This window comes from Panicum hallii, chromosome 4, assembly GCF_002211085.1.
Source record: "Panicum hallii strain FIL2 chromosome 4, PHallii_v3.1, whole genome shotgun sequence".
Lineage (NCBI taxonomy): Eukaryota > Viridiplantae > Streptophyta > Magnoliopsida > Poales > Poaceae > Panicum > Panicum hallii.
Window position 1 is genome coordinate 7,294,988 of NC_038045.1, and position 16,466 is coordinate 7,311,453.

General features: G+C 44.4%; 2 protein-coding genes across 7 annotated transcripts; both read right to left on the reverse strand.

Annotated features, from left to right (window-relative positions):
- Positions 1-1,987: 1,987 nt before the first annotated feature.
- LOC112889725 lies at positions 1,988-3,011 on the reverse strand. 3 transcript variants are annotated; one of them, XM_025956486.1, is made up of 2 exons: positions 2,955-3,011; positions 1,988-2,658 (listed from the first exon to the last, which is right to left on the reverse strand). In XM_025956486.1, exon 2 carries the CDS (start codon positions 2,611-2,613, stop codon positions 2,143-2,145), a length of 471 nt encoding a protein of 156 aa, XP_025812271.1. In that variant the 5' UTR covers positions 2,614-2,658; positions 2,955-3,011; the 3' UTR covers positions 1,988-2,142. The 3 variants fall into 3 exon arrangements, with proteins under 3 accessions (XP_025812271.1, XP_025812269.1, XP_025812270.1); XM_025956484.1 differs by having other exon boundaries at positions 1,988-2,647; positions 2,955-3,010; XM_025956485.1 differs by having other exon boundaries at positions 1,988-2,661; positions 2,955-3,007.
- A 7,365-nt stretch (positions 3,012-10,376) lies between these two features.
- Positions 10,377-15,052, reverse strand: LOC112888928. Of its 4 annotated transcripts, XR_003227967.1 has the most exons (4): positions 13,345-14,220; positions 12,780-13,239; positions 11,407-12,078; positions 10,377-11,064 (listed from the first exon to the last, which is right to left on the reverse strand). XR_003227967.1 is itself a non-coding variant. In XM_025955323.1 (2 exons), the coding sequence occupies exons 1-2, from the start codon at positions 14,807-14,809 to the stop codon at positions 11,056-11,058; spliced, it is 474 nt and encodes a 157-aa protein (XP_025811108.1). In that variant the 5' UTR covers positions 14,810-15,042; the 3' UTR covers positions 10,377-11,055. The 4 variants fall into 4 exon arrangements, 1 of the variants encoding a protein (XP_025811108.1); XR_003227966.1 differs by lacking the exon at positions 11,407-12,078; XM_025955323.1 differs by lacking the exons at positions 11,407-12,078; positions 12,780-13,239; positions 13,345-14,220 and adding an exon at positions 14,345-15,042.
- Positions 15,053-16,466: the final 1,414 nt, after the last annotated feature.

The window sequence follows — 16,466 nt, forward strand, 5'->3', positions numbered from 1 at the left end:
TAGACATGGTAACATGTAAAATTAAACAAAAAAATATGGATAGATAGAAGAAGCAATCGTCCATGTGCATGTAATATTTGAGGTAAAAAACACTTGTGCTATGAGAAAAAAAAGAAAAATCAGGACCTAAATAGTTGCGGGTAGAATTGTTCATATCTGATCCGCAACTCGCAACTACTTAAATGTTGATTTCTCTTTTTTGTTTCTTCTTGCATATATTTTTGTTTACGCTCAAATTTTTCATGCAACTAGATAATTGTGTTGTCTATCAATCAATATTTTTGTTGCAATTTTATATGTAAGGTTTAGGTGCTACCGTATTTGATAATACGGTAGCACCTGACCGCTGAGATGTTCTCTTTATACAGCTCACCCTTCCTCGTTCCTTCGCAGTCACCTCATGTCAGAGATCGTTACAGCAAAGCAGCAAATTGTTCTTTTTGTCTGGAAGGACGGAATTTATTTTTGCCACAAGGTTTATTAGAAGAAGAAAAAAAATCCCAGCAACTAGGGTAAATTTTTTTCCGGTTTTTGACTGGAAATCAAGCCTAAAAATCATACTACTAGAGAGTACACCACCACGCACAATCCCAGCAACTAGGGTAAAAAACCCCACCTAAAATAACATTTGTCAACTCCGCAGAAAAGCAGATAAATGTAGGGTGTGTATGTGGCAACAAGCGTGGCTCCATGGATCAATCGTCCTCAGTTGCTCCATGAATGTACTGCACTTGACGGTTCCTGCAGGACGGTCGAAAGGGGAAGACTCCAGAACAGGAGTGAGTTGTGGGCGAGAGCGAGTGGACGTGAGGCACCGCGCACGCATCTGCCAGGCTGGGGCCCTGGGGTGACGCTGACAGATCGATACACAGCAATCCATTGGCATTAGCTTGGATCGATGGATCCTTTTCTGTCAGCTTCGACGAGGCTGCACAACACACAATTGCCTTGAAACTTCGAACGCAACTTCTGATTAGATTCGCGTGCACTTTGGACGTGATGAGCATGGCAGCGTGTGGCCTACGTCTATAGAAAAGAAAAAGAAAAAGGAGATGAGCTAACCTATGGGCTTTGGCCGGTCAATGACGTCTTTACCCATGCCTACCAACGATAGGACGTAAAATGTCTTGACTGACTAGTAGAAATCAGAAGAGCCGGAGACGTTAGACTTGCCTCTGCCTCTCATCCATTAAGTACATTCATGGAAGCTTTCCTGCATTATTTGGTAGCCTCTAGGGCCCTCTGTTCATAGCAGTGGTTTTTTCCTCTTGTTTTATTTTTTCACACTTGACTTGATAAAACAGGAGCAAGCAAGTTTAAGGGAAAAGTAAGTGCCGTAAGCGCGCGGTGACGTACTAAAAGGGTGTTTAGATCCAGTGATTTATTTTTAGTTTATGTCACGTCGGATGTTTAGATGCCAATTAGGGCACTAAACATGGTCTAACTATAAAAATAATTGCATAAATGAAGATTAATTCACAAGATGAATCTATTAAGCCTAATTAATCCATCATTAGCATATGTTTACTGTAGCACAACATTGTCAAATCATGAACTAATTAGGCTTAATAGATTTGTCTCGCGAATTAGCCTCCATTTATACAATTAATTTTATAATTAATCTATATTTAATACTTAGTCCCGGGATCAAAATAGAGCCTAAGCTGCCTATCGTCCTTTAGTGCATGGAATGTCTATCCAAGCTAAATGCTCTGATAGGAACACGGCACTGCGGACTCTGCAACTGAAAGCGACATCCTAGTTTTCAGTCCTGAGACAAGCACTACTCGTGTACAATCTTGCAGAAATTTCGTTCAGATAGAGATCAAGCTTATGGGGCAACCGGTTTGATATTTTTTAACTGATGATGAGTGCAAGCAATGGTGCGAGGTGACGTGACGCTACCGTTTGCTCGCTTCGGTGTCGGAGTGCACGGCAGTAATTCGTGCAACAAGGTGAAAACTTCAGAGGCAGCAACTTCAGCTTGAAACCGAAACGTGAAGGCATGCAGAGAGTAATTAATTGATCGCAGAAACACGGAAATGTGCAATCACAAGTCACGAATATAGGGGTAAATGGTAATACAACAAACATAGCGGAGGTCCACAGCGGCAAGGTCCACGCCATGCACGGCGGCAACATTCACCGGTTCCCCGCCTCCTCCAGCTGGGCGGTCTTGTCCCCGTGGATGAAGAAGGCGTAGAAGCCGCCGCCGATGGTGGCGAACGCCATGGCCCAGACCACGAGCGCCACCAGCGGCGGCATGATGGCGGCGACCTTGTGCGAGAACATGACGGTGAGCAGCGTGGTCAGCCCCCACACGCAGACCTTGAGCCATCCCCGGCGAGGCGACTCCCGCGGCGTTCTCTCGAAGATGCGGAGGCACGCGAAGAGCAGCACCAGGTCCAGGTAGGAGACCACCACGAATGCTACCGATCCAGGGTCGCGCTGCGACCGGTAGATCGCCATGCCCGAGTTGAACGTCAGGAACGTGAACCCCAGAGCTGTTAGCCATGAGAATCGTCCGCCATGGCCGCCTTGGTTCATGCCTCGGTCCCTTGATTCCTCGTCGTCGTCCTGAAGTGGCAGCTTCCTTGGAGACGCCGCAGGCATAAATGTACCAGCGCCAGCTTGCCAGGCAACACACCTGCAATGCAACTTCTGGGTTTCAGCCAAACGTGAGAAGCGATTGATAGCTGCCATCGTCAAAAGATAGCTGCCATCACCAAACAATTGGTGGCAACTATATCGTGGATATCTAGGGTTTAGGAGAGATGGGAGAGATTTGCTACAAGGGAGGGACGAGCTAGAGTACACCAAAATAAAGCTCAACCAACATATATATGGAGGTTCATTGCCGGGGGAAGTATAAGAAAAACTGTAAGCATCGTCCTCTTGATGAAGAAGCTCATAGGACGAAAAAGACATGGAAGAGGAAGTAAGAAAATGCGTACCTAAATGTCTGTATCTATCGAAAGAACGAGGGTTGGCTTCACGGAAGTGGCCGAAGCATCCGGGCCAGCTCCGGCCGGGCTATCTTTTATATATACTAGCGAGGGCTGTAAGTTGTTGGGAAAATTGATCTTCGCCAACCACCTTAATTAATTAAGAGTTGATCTAGCATTAAGAGAAAATTACCAACTAAAATATTTGCTACAATCGACGGCAACCCTAAGTTACTGGGAAAGGGCACGGTCCTACCTCTGCCAGTGCTATATACCTCCCTTGCTTCAAATTATTAGTTAATTTACCTTTGTTTTAAGTCAAACTTTTCTAGCTTCGATTAGTTATAAAATTAGTTATTGACATCTAGATACCATACAAATACAATATCAAAACATATTTCATCATGAATTCAATCACACCAATTTGATGCATCAATTTGATGTTCTATATGTGGATGATTTTTTCTATAAACTTAGTTAAAGTTAGGAAGTTTGATATAGAATAAACCTACAGTGACCAATAATTTGTGGGGGTACATTAAAGGGAACCTAATCGCGAGACTAAATTAGACCCACATGATTTCCACCTAAAACGCATCTACATCCAATCAATTAGGACATTGGAGGGGTGCATAAGCATATACCCACGACCAGGCATGCTGATAAACATCAGAGAATTCATTACTCTCATATTGGTGATCAATATCGTCTCTGGTGATTATACATCAAAATCTACACCAACATTAGATCCATCTAAGGTGAAGTCAAGTCCTGGTCAAATATATTTACTTACTTATTGTATTAATTGCCAACGACAGTCATAACTGAGTAAAAGGAATCGATGCTCGTAGTCTAAAAGGGAAGAGTGAATTAGAAAAATTAAAAACTTTAACCTATGGCTTCCACAAATTTGCACAAAACTTCAACTAGATCATACCATCTAGATATGCAAATATGGTTCAACTAGTGTTTAAACCATCGCAAATGAGTTTTGCAACCTAGAGGCAATCCTAATATGAACTACTATATGATAATAAAGGCACGCAAGTTGCAAGTTTGAAATTTAGAAACGTAAAAGAGTGGGTTAGAGAAAATGGTGATTTTATCCCGTGGTATCCGTAGAAAAATAACATCTCTAATTCATGTTGGAGCTCAATCAAAAATATGTTCCTGGACACCGAGCCTTTCCTGGACTTGCCACTAAGGCTTCCGCGCAAGCCGAATGAGATGATTGCCAAAAAGGCAAGACTTTCTACTACCTCGCTCTCTTCCTATCACTTTGACACTGTCTCCTCAAAGCTTCTCCATCAAGGAAGGAGTCTCCTCGTCCCCCGTACAAGATCGTCGTCACCACTCCACACCAAGCTGAAGGATCAATAACTTGCCGACGAGTTATTAAGAGTCCAAGGGGCCGGCACACCAAGTTTAAGCTTGGTTCACTCCAAGAACCAAGCACAAAGATAGCCTAAACTAGCTAGCACTGGTCACTTTTTAAGCATGTGCCAATGCCTTGGATATGACCACTTTAGTACTATGAATATCTTCTTCAGTGTGTATGTGCTTTCTCCAGACTCCAGTAATTCTAAATGGGCAAGTAGAAGGGGTATAGAGTCATTGCTCAATGACTACTTAATTTAAAGTGCAGTAGCACTGAATAATCCGGTAATGTGGTAGAGTAGGTATCGGACCATCCAGTATCCTGTTTTGATCTATATAGCCGTTGGACCCTCTGCCCAAATTGCCCAAACCATCTTCTGCGCCGGTTCATCCGGTGCTTAAGACATCTTTGAGAAAATTTTTATGGAGCAAAGATCGTCTTTGTATAACGGTCTGGTACCTAATACATTGCCTCTTCTATATAGTACCGATCATCCAATACTGAAGGTGAAGGTACCCCGGTACAACTCACATTTCTCCTTTAGCTTCACTGCATTGATCCGACAATTGTAATTTTGCTAATATCGGATTACCTCTGAACTTTTACCATAATTTGCACTTACTATGATTTGGACCATTTATTTTGGACCGTCTTGCTATCATTTGGAGTTCATCCATAGAACTTAAATGCCTACAAATATACGCTCACAAACTCATTAGTCCCAATGACTATGTTATCAAATAATCATCAAAATCACAATTCACAGGTAATGGTCTAATGGAATTATTTTCCTTACATTGGGCTAAAATGATCCGTGTGTTATGTTTCTCTAAGCAAAGATCTAACATGACCAATATGCCAATGGGCTGTCCTTTACCCAAAATACAATACTACCTTTGAGCTATGAAAACTGTCTTTTAATCAAGTATATAGAAGAATAACTTATGAGTAAAAATCGGATTCTGCAGACAAGTCGAACCATGCGCTGCCACGCTGATTAAAATAGGTGCTGTTCACGGAACTGAGCATAGGTGTGTTGCGTGAAAATCCATCATCGAAGAGAATTTTTTTATCGTTTCCTTTGAAGTATTGATCGAACGTTACATTGAGACTCGTGAACCGGAGCATACGTTAAGCGAACTCTGTCAGTGTGGTTCGAACCAGCATCGGAGGTGCCCTATGATAGTTTGACTTAGAATAAAGTTAGAGTTGTATTCTTTTTAGAGCAGAAAGAGTATGCAAGGACACATCTCTAGAGTTAGGGCCTGTTTAGATCAGGCCATAAAGGCAAAAAAATTTTGCAAAAGCGACGTTTTTGTCTTTACGCATCTAAACGGACCGGCGCATTTTTTTTTGGCATCTGGGCCCTGTAAACGTAAAAAAAATTTGCGACGGAATCTTGCCAATTTGAAGTACTAAGTGAAGTCTATTTACAAAACTTTTTGCACAGATGGGTTGTGAATCGCGAGACGGATCTAATGATGCTAATTAATCCATGATTAAGCAATAATTAGCGGATGGTACTGTAGCATTACTATTGCAAAACATGGATTAAGTAGGCTCATTAGATTCGTCTCGCGATTTACAGCCCATCCATACAAAAAGTTTTATAAATAGACTTCATTTAGTATTTCAAATTGGTAAGATTCTTTCGAAAATTTTGCGTTTACGGCTTTTTTGCGTTTACGGGGTGGGAGCCGTAAACGTAAAAATCTGTAAACTTTTACACCCTCCATTTTGCGTTTACACCTTTTTGTGTTTACAGGTCATCTAAACAGGCCCTTAGAGTTATATTCATTTTAGAGCAGAAAGAGTATGCATAGATGAATAAATTAGCTTTGGGCAGTGGGCCGCTGCAATTTTTTTCTGAAGTGCCCATGGAATGATGAATCCAAGACATCTTTCTTTCCTTTTTCCGTACAGGAAGATTCGTTCACAGTTTCACAGTAAATAGGTTGCTGTGCACTTGAGAACACTATGAATCTAAACTGACACCATGTTTGGCAGTTTGCCCAGGATTGTCAAGGTCATTGTCGAGGGACCATAGCTATAATGTTCCGAAAAGCGTCATCTCTATTTCAAAAGCATCCATGACCAGTGAGCGACTCTTAGCACCGCCGGCTGACGAGCCCACTATGTTGGAAAACAAGGCTCGCGTAGCAGTGGCACGGGTCCCTCTGCAGTTACTGCAGAGGAATCCGTCCACTTCGTTGCGTCCGGCTTCCTCAGCCCATGCCTCTTTTTTACTGTGTTTCATAAGAAAAAAAAATTCATATTATAAGGCTAGACAAGATCCTAAGGGAACTATCATGCTTAAGTTCTAACACCCAGCTGTTCTCACTTCATCACTGTTGACTTGTGACCCCGCACTCCTAGTTTGTGATCTGTGAATGACACCTTTTCTCCGTCCTTCCTGCTCGGTTCCTCTTTTCTCATCAGCAGCTAGGTTGCTGAACAGTGTTTCTACGGTGTGCTAATTCTGAGGATCGCAAACCAAGTCAATGATAATGCTGGGTGCTGGCTCGCTCCATAAAAAGCACCAGGACATAGCTAGTAGGCGCCCTCCTTTGAAACTGACTCGACAGTAGCCATTGAGGTCCTGTTTTTTTTCTTTCCATAAAGCATTATTCCGGCAGAGTCAAAAATGTCCCTCGCTAATCTAAGGGTCGGGCATCTGCTTTCGTGCACCCTCCTGCAGCAAGTTGTTGCCCATGCTCCTCTTCTTCCACCCCCACAAAATTGACAGGTCCCATCATGTGCAAGTGTCCTCCGTTCATGCAGATTTTAACCGATATAGGAATTCCGTATAAATCTCAAAGACCTGCTACTACTCATACGGGCATGCATGCTCCGCTAGGTGCTCTAGCCTCGTATTACTCTGGCAAAATTTGCCATGGGACACTGTTAAAAGGTGGCTTTGCCACAGACCGCTAAAAAGTGTGAAAGGAGAGACTGACTCGATCAATCAAGTAGTGAAATCGTTTTCACTGAAAGGCATTAAAATGATCCAGCAATTTCTCATCTAGGTACAAATACGGTTGCGGCATCCTTTTGCATTTGTCACCCAAAGATTGTATATGGAAATACTCACGCAGCTTGAAAGTGGTCTAGAAAGGAAAATTGTGCGTGTGATTGTTGGCACAGGAACTAATAATTTCCTCTAATATAACTTAAAGTTTTTGTTTTCTATCTTCGGGAACATGAAGGCGTGCCCTTTAACGGACACACGAATGACAATCCATTTTTCAGCTTCTTTTAATGGGCGGCAAGAGGTTTGCCGAATTTTTATCAGAAGACAAAAAATAAAAGAATAAAAAGAACCAATACTAGCTAACCCCAACCGAACGGTCATATTCAGTTTTTGCCCTCTGTTCTTGCGTGTTTTCTCTACCCTTGCCTGGAGGGTGTCACCGTGTCACCGGTACCGGTGTTGGGAGAAGACATGTACATTGTACTAAGTACCATGTTAGAACACAGATAATCAGTTGCCTGGTTGAGCACATTGAAGACCCTAAATACTTAACGCATATGATACTCACGCCACCATGCATGCACTAGTTCTCCGGTTCTCATGGACATCCCAACAAAGGGGTGGATAACGAGCCGGCTAGGCTCGGCTCGTTAGGAAAACGAGCAGAAAAGCCAGCTCGACTCGGCTCCATCCAGCTCGCGAGGCAACAGCGGTAAGCATCCACACAGATAGGCGACAAGTTCGAGCTCGCGGCACTAGAGGACTCTTGCACTTCGTCCTCTTCTTCCCTGAACTGGCACCTAGCCACGGAGGGTCGATGGAGAACAGAAAGGATAGACGAGGGACAGAATCAAGACTATGGAACTAGGGGTGGAGCAGCACCGGCGCGGCAGCAGTCTGAGGCGGCGGCGCGAGCGCGACGCGAAGGAGAGGAGCGGCCGGAGGGGTTCCGTCGGTGCCGATCTGAACTGGATGCACAGTACCGAGCGAACTGGAGATAGGGCCATAGGGATGGCCGGAGGGGGTTATCGGGCTGGTTGGGCTGCGAATCGTGGTCTGCTCAGCGTTGATATCCTTTGCCTCGTTCAGCGGCTCGAGCTCGCTTGTTATACCGTACTAACGAGCTAAAATACCAGCTCAGCTCGGTAAACAATAGAACGCGCCGACCTGAGCTAGCGTCGAGGTAACGAGCCACGAGTTTTTTGTTCAACTCTAACTTCACCAAACACTAACCAAGCAACGCGCACCAAGCAACGCGCACGTGCTTGTGCATCTACATCTACTACACGCACTACACATTATTCGTAGACATAGAATGACTCACGTCACGTGGATAAATGTTTTCCTCGTGAACACACATACACATGCATGTGCTTATTCCCAAAATTAGTGGACACTAATGTTAAGTTGAAGAATCGAACCTAGTGGATATAGTCGGCCATTCAGGCCGCCCATCACGGCATCAGTCCAGCACGATTAGGTCCGGCCCCATTAGCCTAATTAATTATTCGTGCCGGGCCAGGCCGGCCCACGTGCCGAGGCCTTGGTCTAGGCACGGCACGAAGGACTGTTATCTGTGCCGACCCGGTCTGATATCCCATACAAGTTATGTGTGTCGGGTCGGCCTGTGAGCCCATATAGCCATTAACCCCTATCCAGAATTGTCTCAAAATTTAAAATTTGATAAGAAATTTATTAAAATCTTAACACATTCTCATATTCAAATATTTTCATTCACATATACACATTTAAACATACATAGACTCACGGGCTCTCAGGCCTTAGCAGGCCTTCCATGCTCAGGCCGGCCCACATGCTTAGTCGGGCCAAGGCTTAATCGTACCGAGTCGGGCCAGCCCACGTGCCGAGATGTCGGTCCAGGCACAGCATGAGGCCCGTGCCAGGCCACCGGGCTCGATTAACTTTGTGCCTGTGCCCGTGCTGAGCCAAAAAGTCAGGTCATGAGCCGGCCCACGGGCCTCGGGCCAGATGGAAAACTATACTGGTGGACCACCTATATACATCTACAAATAGCACAAGTCAAAAATCATTATCACTAGGTTGACAATGCTTTTTAGTATGCCTAATATACATGCGATTCCTATGATCTTCATGCAATTAGGAATTAAAATAGTTGTCACTAAAATGCATTAGTTTTCATGGGATAAAAACCATCTGTGAGAGTAGCTTTCTGCTATGGTTTTTGCGGGCAAAACAGTCTGAAAGAGTTTTGCTATAAGATTGAGTAGATTTTCATATTTTTTGCGATCAGAAAAGATTGCGTTTATTTGAACAGTAGATGCTAAATTTTCTGAAGAACATCTGGAGACCAGATCGATTTAACCAAGGTTTTGTATTCTCATCCTTTTAAATACCGCTCAGAAAGGCTCCATGGTTCCTATAAAGTCACTCCCTCCTTTTAAAATTACGAGATTTATTTTGTTTCATGAAGACAGGTCTTTGACCACCGACCTCTCTATTAATGTATAGTTTTTGTGACACAAAATTAATATTAAATTCATATTCAACATACTTTCAAATGTATTTTTATATCAGATGCATAAAATATTATAGGCTGCAGAGTGATAGAATCCTCGGTGACGCCATGCGCAAGAATCATCTCAAAAGGAACGTGTGCAAGTTTTCACACATGGAGTATATATGTTTCAGAGTGATAGAATTGTGTCTTCTCCTTATGCCACCGGCACCAGCGCTGGCACATACAAACGCTGAGAGTAAGCAGTAGAATTCAGGGCAAATCAATGGTTGAGTTGTTTCTCCTCTAGTTCCCCCCGTAATGCTTGTGTGTGCACATGCACACCTCCAAAGGCGAAAATGGGCAAGAAAACACGCAGCAGATGCGATCTGAAACTGTTAGTCCATTGCCAAAGAAACCAACAGGAATGGAGTTGATAAGCTGACAAAATAAGGCCAACCAGCGAACAAGTCAGCTTCAGAATGTCTGGCTAATCAGATTCAGTCAGGCAGTCACATCCCCGGCCCAACAACAGTTACCAGGAAGAAATGAGCAGGGGAATCTGCAATGACAGCGACCAACGACCAGACCGGAGGCCGACTTTGGTAGCCAAAACCAATCACCACATTCAGGTTCACATACTAATCAATATCACATAACAAAGACATACCTCACAATGTTTTACTGACTCATGACTTGGAAAAGGATACACACATGGAATAGAGCTGCCCATCAGGTTGAGCCACCCTATTTGCAACTGACTCACTTGTGGGCTTTACTAGTTACAGTCAACATGGGCTTTATAAACAAAGACTCCAGAGACAGACCAACACGCAACACGTAGACACGTACTAAATAGTTGTAGTAAGCAAACCGGACGTCTCTCAGAGCATAAAACAAGAAACACCCTCTGTTCCTTCCGTGGCAAGAGCTCGACAGGGGAGAACTGATCCTACTTCAGTTTTACTCGGGGACCTTACTCCTTTTGCAAGGCTCATGTTTTCTGTCGGAAAATCAGGCACGTTTTGGACTTCATTGGGTGAAGTTTAAGCTCGAGGGAGTTCAGGCACCGACGGCATTCGCAGGCCGTTAAAGAGGCGACGGCATTCCACGAGACTGGCTGGAAAGGTCGGTGGTGGCAAAAAAAAAAGCCCCAGTTGCAAGCCAAATCGGTCCAAATTGTGCCCTTTTTTCCTAAGAAAAACATTTACCTTGATTAGGAATATCGGACCATTTGATACCGAAGTCAGGACAGGGCTCCCTATCCAAGCTTTGCCACGCGGGCTTAGCCATCCTGCAAAACAATGATGGAAAGTCCTGTCATGTTTGTTCGACAAAACAGAGAATAAACTTAATAAGAATGCGTGTAATATGAATGGATGGATGCTACATAATACATTACATAGCAAGAATTAAACAAGAAGGCTTCTAATTAAGCTCAAAGCATTTGTTAGCCAACGATTTTCCTTGAACGTGGGTGCCAAGTTTAACGCCCAGCCGAACAGACTCTAGTATTTACTTGGTCTTTTTTGAACTAATTTTACTGTATCACTGGACCAACGCAAAATGAATCTTGACCAAACATGAGTCCATGTCGGATCAGCTATAGACAAGACTCAAGAATATGATAGTTGACCTGTCGCGTCAGGAACTCTTCCCATTCTTTCTTCGGGGTTCACCTGACAGACAAAAGGAGGGATGGAACCGAAGCTTTCAATCGTCCGGCACTGACCAGAAGACTTCGACTACTAATCTATGCTGGTTCCTTTCAGAAATCAAGAAAGCTTTATTTGGATTCACTTGGTTCTTTCTTTTGAGAGTTGCACACAACTGCACAGTCCCTTTCCAACTGCTCTGTCGGATTCATGTTCAGTTACGTGACTGTGTCTAAATATGTCATCCGAAAGAGGAGACTGCTTGCCATAAGGTAGCAACAATTTTCCTTAAGCATTGACTTGGCCAGGGTTACCACCACTTTCTGGTTTTATCCTTCAGTGATACCTTTCCAATCATCACATAGAGATGCCATCTACCTTCCTTTGACTACAGAAGCCTTGGAACAATTTGTTCACAATGTAGTAACCCGGTTTTACCAATTCTTCGGCTTTGTAGTGATGTGGCCACGTTTCTCAAAACGACTTTGACAACTACTTTTCATTTCCTTTTTGAGGTGAACCTATTTATCCTTTCCAAACGTCCAACCTCAATACAAAAAGGAAATAAGCAAATAAAATGTATTTTATTAAGAAATAGAGATGGTAGCTTTGCAGAATCTTTTGACGCTGTTTGAGTTAATTGACGCCAGGTTCTGTTTCAAATATATAATAGGGGTTTCAGTAAAACAAAGTTTCAAACAAAACACTCAAAAAAAGAAAATGAAATATCAAGATCCATGAAAAGAATTTATAAGTGTCAACTCTTTGTAAACATAAATAAGAATAGTTTCTATTACAAAAAGAATATAAAGAAAACGTCATTAAATCAGGTGCCCGTATGAAAGTGCCGGTATTCTGTTTTTTTTAAAAAAAATGGGGGATGATATCTTCAAAATACGAAAAAGGAAAAATATGCAGCCCTAAATTGTGAACTGTATATTTATAATGTTGAACTGATAGTGAGTTCTTGTTGTGTTGTTGATCATTGTTTAAAATACTCTCTCCATTCTAAACTATAGGTTGTTTTGATTTCCCTAAGTACATAGATTCTTTTGATGCAGCTTAAGTTTAGAATGTTTTGATCCATAACCAGGGCCCATTGTTCAGACTCGTTACCAAACAAAAAAACTAGGTAGAAAAAGTTACGTACATAATTCAACCAGATTTTCTAAAGCCAAATTTGCAATAAAATTTAAACAAAAAAGGAAAAAGGATTAACAGGAAAGCAAAAGTGAAAAGAACCAGAAATATTGAGAGAAAATAATATTATAGAAACGCTAACCAGAATATGAGGCGGACAGAAAAATGTAATTGGCGAAATGAAGCAAAAGAAAATGAAGTGAGAGCAAGAGACCTTAGGTCCTTCGCTGTCGGTGTTAAATCAGCCAAATTACTCCCATCCTGGACCAAGAGAATCATATACTAGCTACACTTTTTAGTCTCCACGACCATAAGTTGCAAGGTCAGCCAGAACAGAGCATGGTTAGCCGATCCCGGCGCAGAAGTAGCCATGTGCGTCGCAATATAAACGTGCTCCAATGTACAGTCCGGTGCCTCAAAAGAAACAGCTTGCACACTTACACCGTACTGCAAGAACGTATTACGGCCCACCACAAAGAGCACGCGCCAAAAGAGCGGGGCACCCCCAGGACTCAATTGTTTCTCACATGAGGACTCGAGGTTTTGGTGGATCATTTTCCTTTTGTACGAGATACACATGCTTTATTTTTTCGATGTTGTGATCATCAAATGCGTTTGTGTTGTACCAAACAGACGCCGAGGCGGATGAGCCTGCAACTGGAGCTCCTCCATTTCTACACAAATGCACAGGGGATTAGACAATGAAACATAATACTGGAACTGGAAATGCTATAGAGCAAAACATCTCGAACTAGAAGAAAATGGAGAAAGGGACTCACATTTTCTGATTGTCTCCCCTCCAACTCCGCTTCAAAATTGTTCGTTGCCGAACCAGGACGCAGCAGGGGTGGCATCACGGTGATAATTCATTTGGACTTATTGTGCTTGTTTTAGAAAATAGCGTAGAACTCTTTTCAATAAACTGGCTTTTTATTATTTGTTTTGGTTTGCAAAGTATGTTATGTTAGCTGGATGAAAGTGACGCTTTCTTATTAGTGAGTGAATTGAAAGTGAAGCTCGTTTATGCTGTAACACAATATATATGGTTTCAGACTTTTGTTAATACATATTAAAACTGAAAAAGATCTTGTTTAGTTTTAGAGTATATGTTTATCTTTAAATTCATTCCAAGTCAAAAGCGTCATTGACCAAGGTAACACGCGATAGAGCTTGAGCCAAGCTCCAGCCTTTTTAACCTTATGGCTCTCAACCAAGGTTTTGTAAGCCCATGGCCTGTCTGAATCGAACCCAATCCGACCAAGCCGCTTGAGACAAAATCAAGTTAAGCATGCCATCATATGCAGATCCTTAGATAGTTTCATACTATCCCAGGTGGCGAGCACCAGCTTGAACCCAGAGAATGGTGCTTCTTCTCTAACGTGTCGTGCAAGCGTTGCGTGCCTCACCTTAAAGCGCATCGCAACACACCCTAACATAAATACCTCAAATCCTATCAAAAATCAAATCTTGGTGCCCACTAAGATTCAGATTCACAACATCCACCACGATTCAAACTCTCGTGCCAACTGAAATTCAAGTCATAACGTTCGCCAAGATTTAAATTCTCGTGCCAACCAAATTTTAAATCACAAGTTCACCCATTAAACACCCATATATAGTTCGTTCTTCATCCCCTTTTTTTTTCTTTTGGGCTTCCGTGTGTCATATGTTTAATAGATGCGAAACCAAGTAACTGTGATGAGGCGCCAATTGAGGTGAGCTCAGTTTGGTTAGTAAAGCAAAACGAGGACGAGGAGGAGCACGGCCGTCGGAACTCACCTTGCCTTCCCTGTGCAGGAAGAAGGCGTAAAATCCTCCGAGCACGGTCGCCGCGGCCATTCCCCACACGAGGATCTGCACCGGCACGGGCATGATTGCCGCCACCTTGTAGGAAAAAGCGATGGTCAGGAGGGTGGTCAGCACCCACACGGCCACCTTGAGTTGTCCCCTCGCCGGCGAGCCTGGCGCGGCGCTCTCGAACCAGCGGAGGCAGCAGAACAGCAGCACCAGGTCGATGTAGGAGAACGCCACGAAGGCGACCGATGCGGCTTCCCCGTTGGACCGGTAGATGGCCATGCCCGAATTGAAGGTGAGGAAGAGGAACCCCAGCGCCGTCAGCCACGAGAAGCCGCCGCCGCCGCCGCCGCCGCCAGCGTCCGCCTCGCGCCGCCCCGGCACCGCAGCGGCGCCCGCCTCCGCGGGGAGCAGGGGTTCCTCCGCCATCTTGGTCTTCTCGGTCGACATGACACGTGGGCCCTGTGACGGAACCGCCAACGCCGGACTGACGTAATCAGCTCGCCGGCGGCGCGCGCAGCGCGTGGGTGCTAGAGAGATTGAGGGGACGGTAAACGGACACCAGGGCCGAAACCGTATTTTCGCCGATCCGGGGCTTCGAACGCGGCCCGCTATAACTAAGGAAAAGTTTTGCCGCCTGCTTTTATTTACATGTTAAATAATAGGTAGGATGACCCACTTGCCAACCAACATGGCACAACTGTGACTAGTCAGATTATGCGTCGTCGTAATCAATAATGCTCTTGGCGATAGGCACGAAGTTGCCGGCAAGCCACGCCAAAAGGAAAAGTCCACGGGCATCACCGTCGGTGTCCATGAGGGTGTGAACCCAAGGAGAGAGAAGCATCTTGCTCAAGCAAATGTTCGATAATGCCCCCGAAGAGAATTAATGCAAAGATTACTATACTTGGAATGCTCTTAGCTTAGGCGAAAAAGGTTAACGGGCCTTTTGAATATAATTAGTACCTCCAGAGTAGATAGTCTACAGATATTATGTCTTCGATGGGGCCGCGACAAACACCGTGATAACTGGATTAACTTTTTATAAAACGTGGAGTAAGCTGACTCGAGCTTTATTTATTTCAATTTTATTTCTACTTAAGTTAATCTGATCTCACTTTGATCGAGTTTTTAAAAGAGTAATTAATATTTAGTCAATCGAGATACGATTTGAGTTAGAGGAGGTTGCTCAAACTCGTCAGAAGTTTAGGAGGGGCAAAACGGACTTTACTCATCTCTCTTTCTTACGCATAGATTAGCTCATTTGTAACCATATACTATACCGGTGTTTGCATCCCCACTGATCACGGGACGGCGCACGGTAATGCTAGCAGCAGTAGGTAGTACGAGTTCGAGCGGATGGGCAGTGGTGGGATTTCACACCTGCAAAGCCGCACAAAAAGTCGGGGGCCACACGTCGCTACCGGCCATCTGCCATGCCGGTGGGTGGAGCCGATTAATCTGGCGGAGAGTACGGGGACCATCGGCCTGTCGCGTTCCGTCTGGCCCCCTCGGGACGGTGCCGACGGCGTGCTGCACACGTTATCTTCCTCCTTTTTTCCCCGGGGGAGGGAGGCCCGAACCGAAACCGAGAACGATGGGACATTTCCGTCGACCTGAACAGCCACGGCGTCACCAGCGCTGGCGTGGCGTGGAGGAGGGAAATGCGCATCGCATTCGCGCAGGCGGCTGCTGCATTTTCCTGGCACGCGTCTGGAGCGGGTCACCCGCCACGCAAGGACAGGCGACCAGAACTTTGCACCGTGCCAGCTGCCACCAGCAGGCATGGTGCCCTGCCAAGTCGCGTCGCCGTACCAGTGCGAGTGCGACGAAAGGAAATCGAGTGGAGCACACGCTAGGGTTCCTCCTTTATTCCAAAGTGCCGGCCGGCAGCTAACTTTTTTTTTAAAGAAAAAGAAGAAGAATTGGCAGCCAACTTTCTCCTCCTCCAAAGTAGAAGTATGCTCTTCTCTCAAAAAAAACAAAGAAGAAGTGCTTACAAATAAAACCGACGACGACGAACCTAGTCCTCCGGTAGGGATTGCCGCGCAGTAAGATTTTCTCCAAATAAAACCAACGACGACGAACCTAGTCACGTAGAGGAGGT

What these genes read in the sequence shown, in the direction of transcription:
- LOC112888928 (XM_025955323.1), bottom strand. Translation starts at nt 14,809, where the DNA reads ATGTCGACCGAGAAGACCAAGATGGCGGAGGAACCCCTGCTCCCCGCG.
- LOC112889725 (XM_025956486.1), bottom strand. Translation starts at nt 2,613, where the DNA reads ATGCCTGCGGCGTCTCCAAGGAAGCTGCCACTTCAGGACGACGACGAG.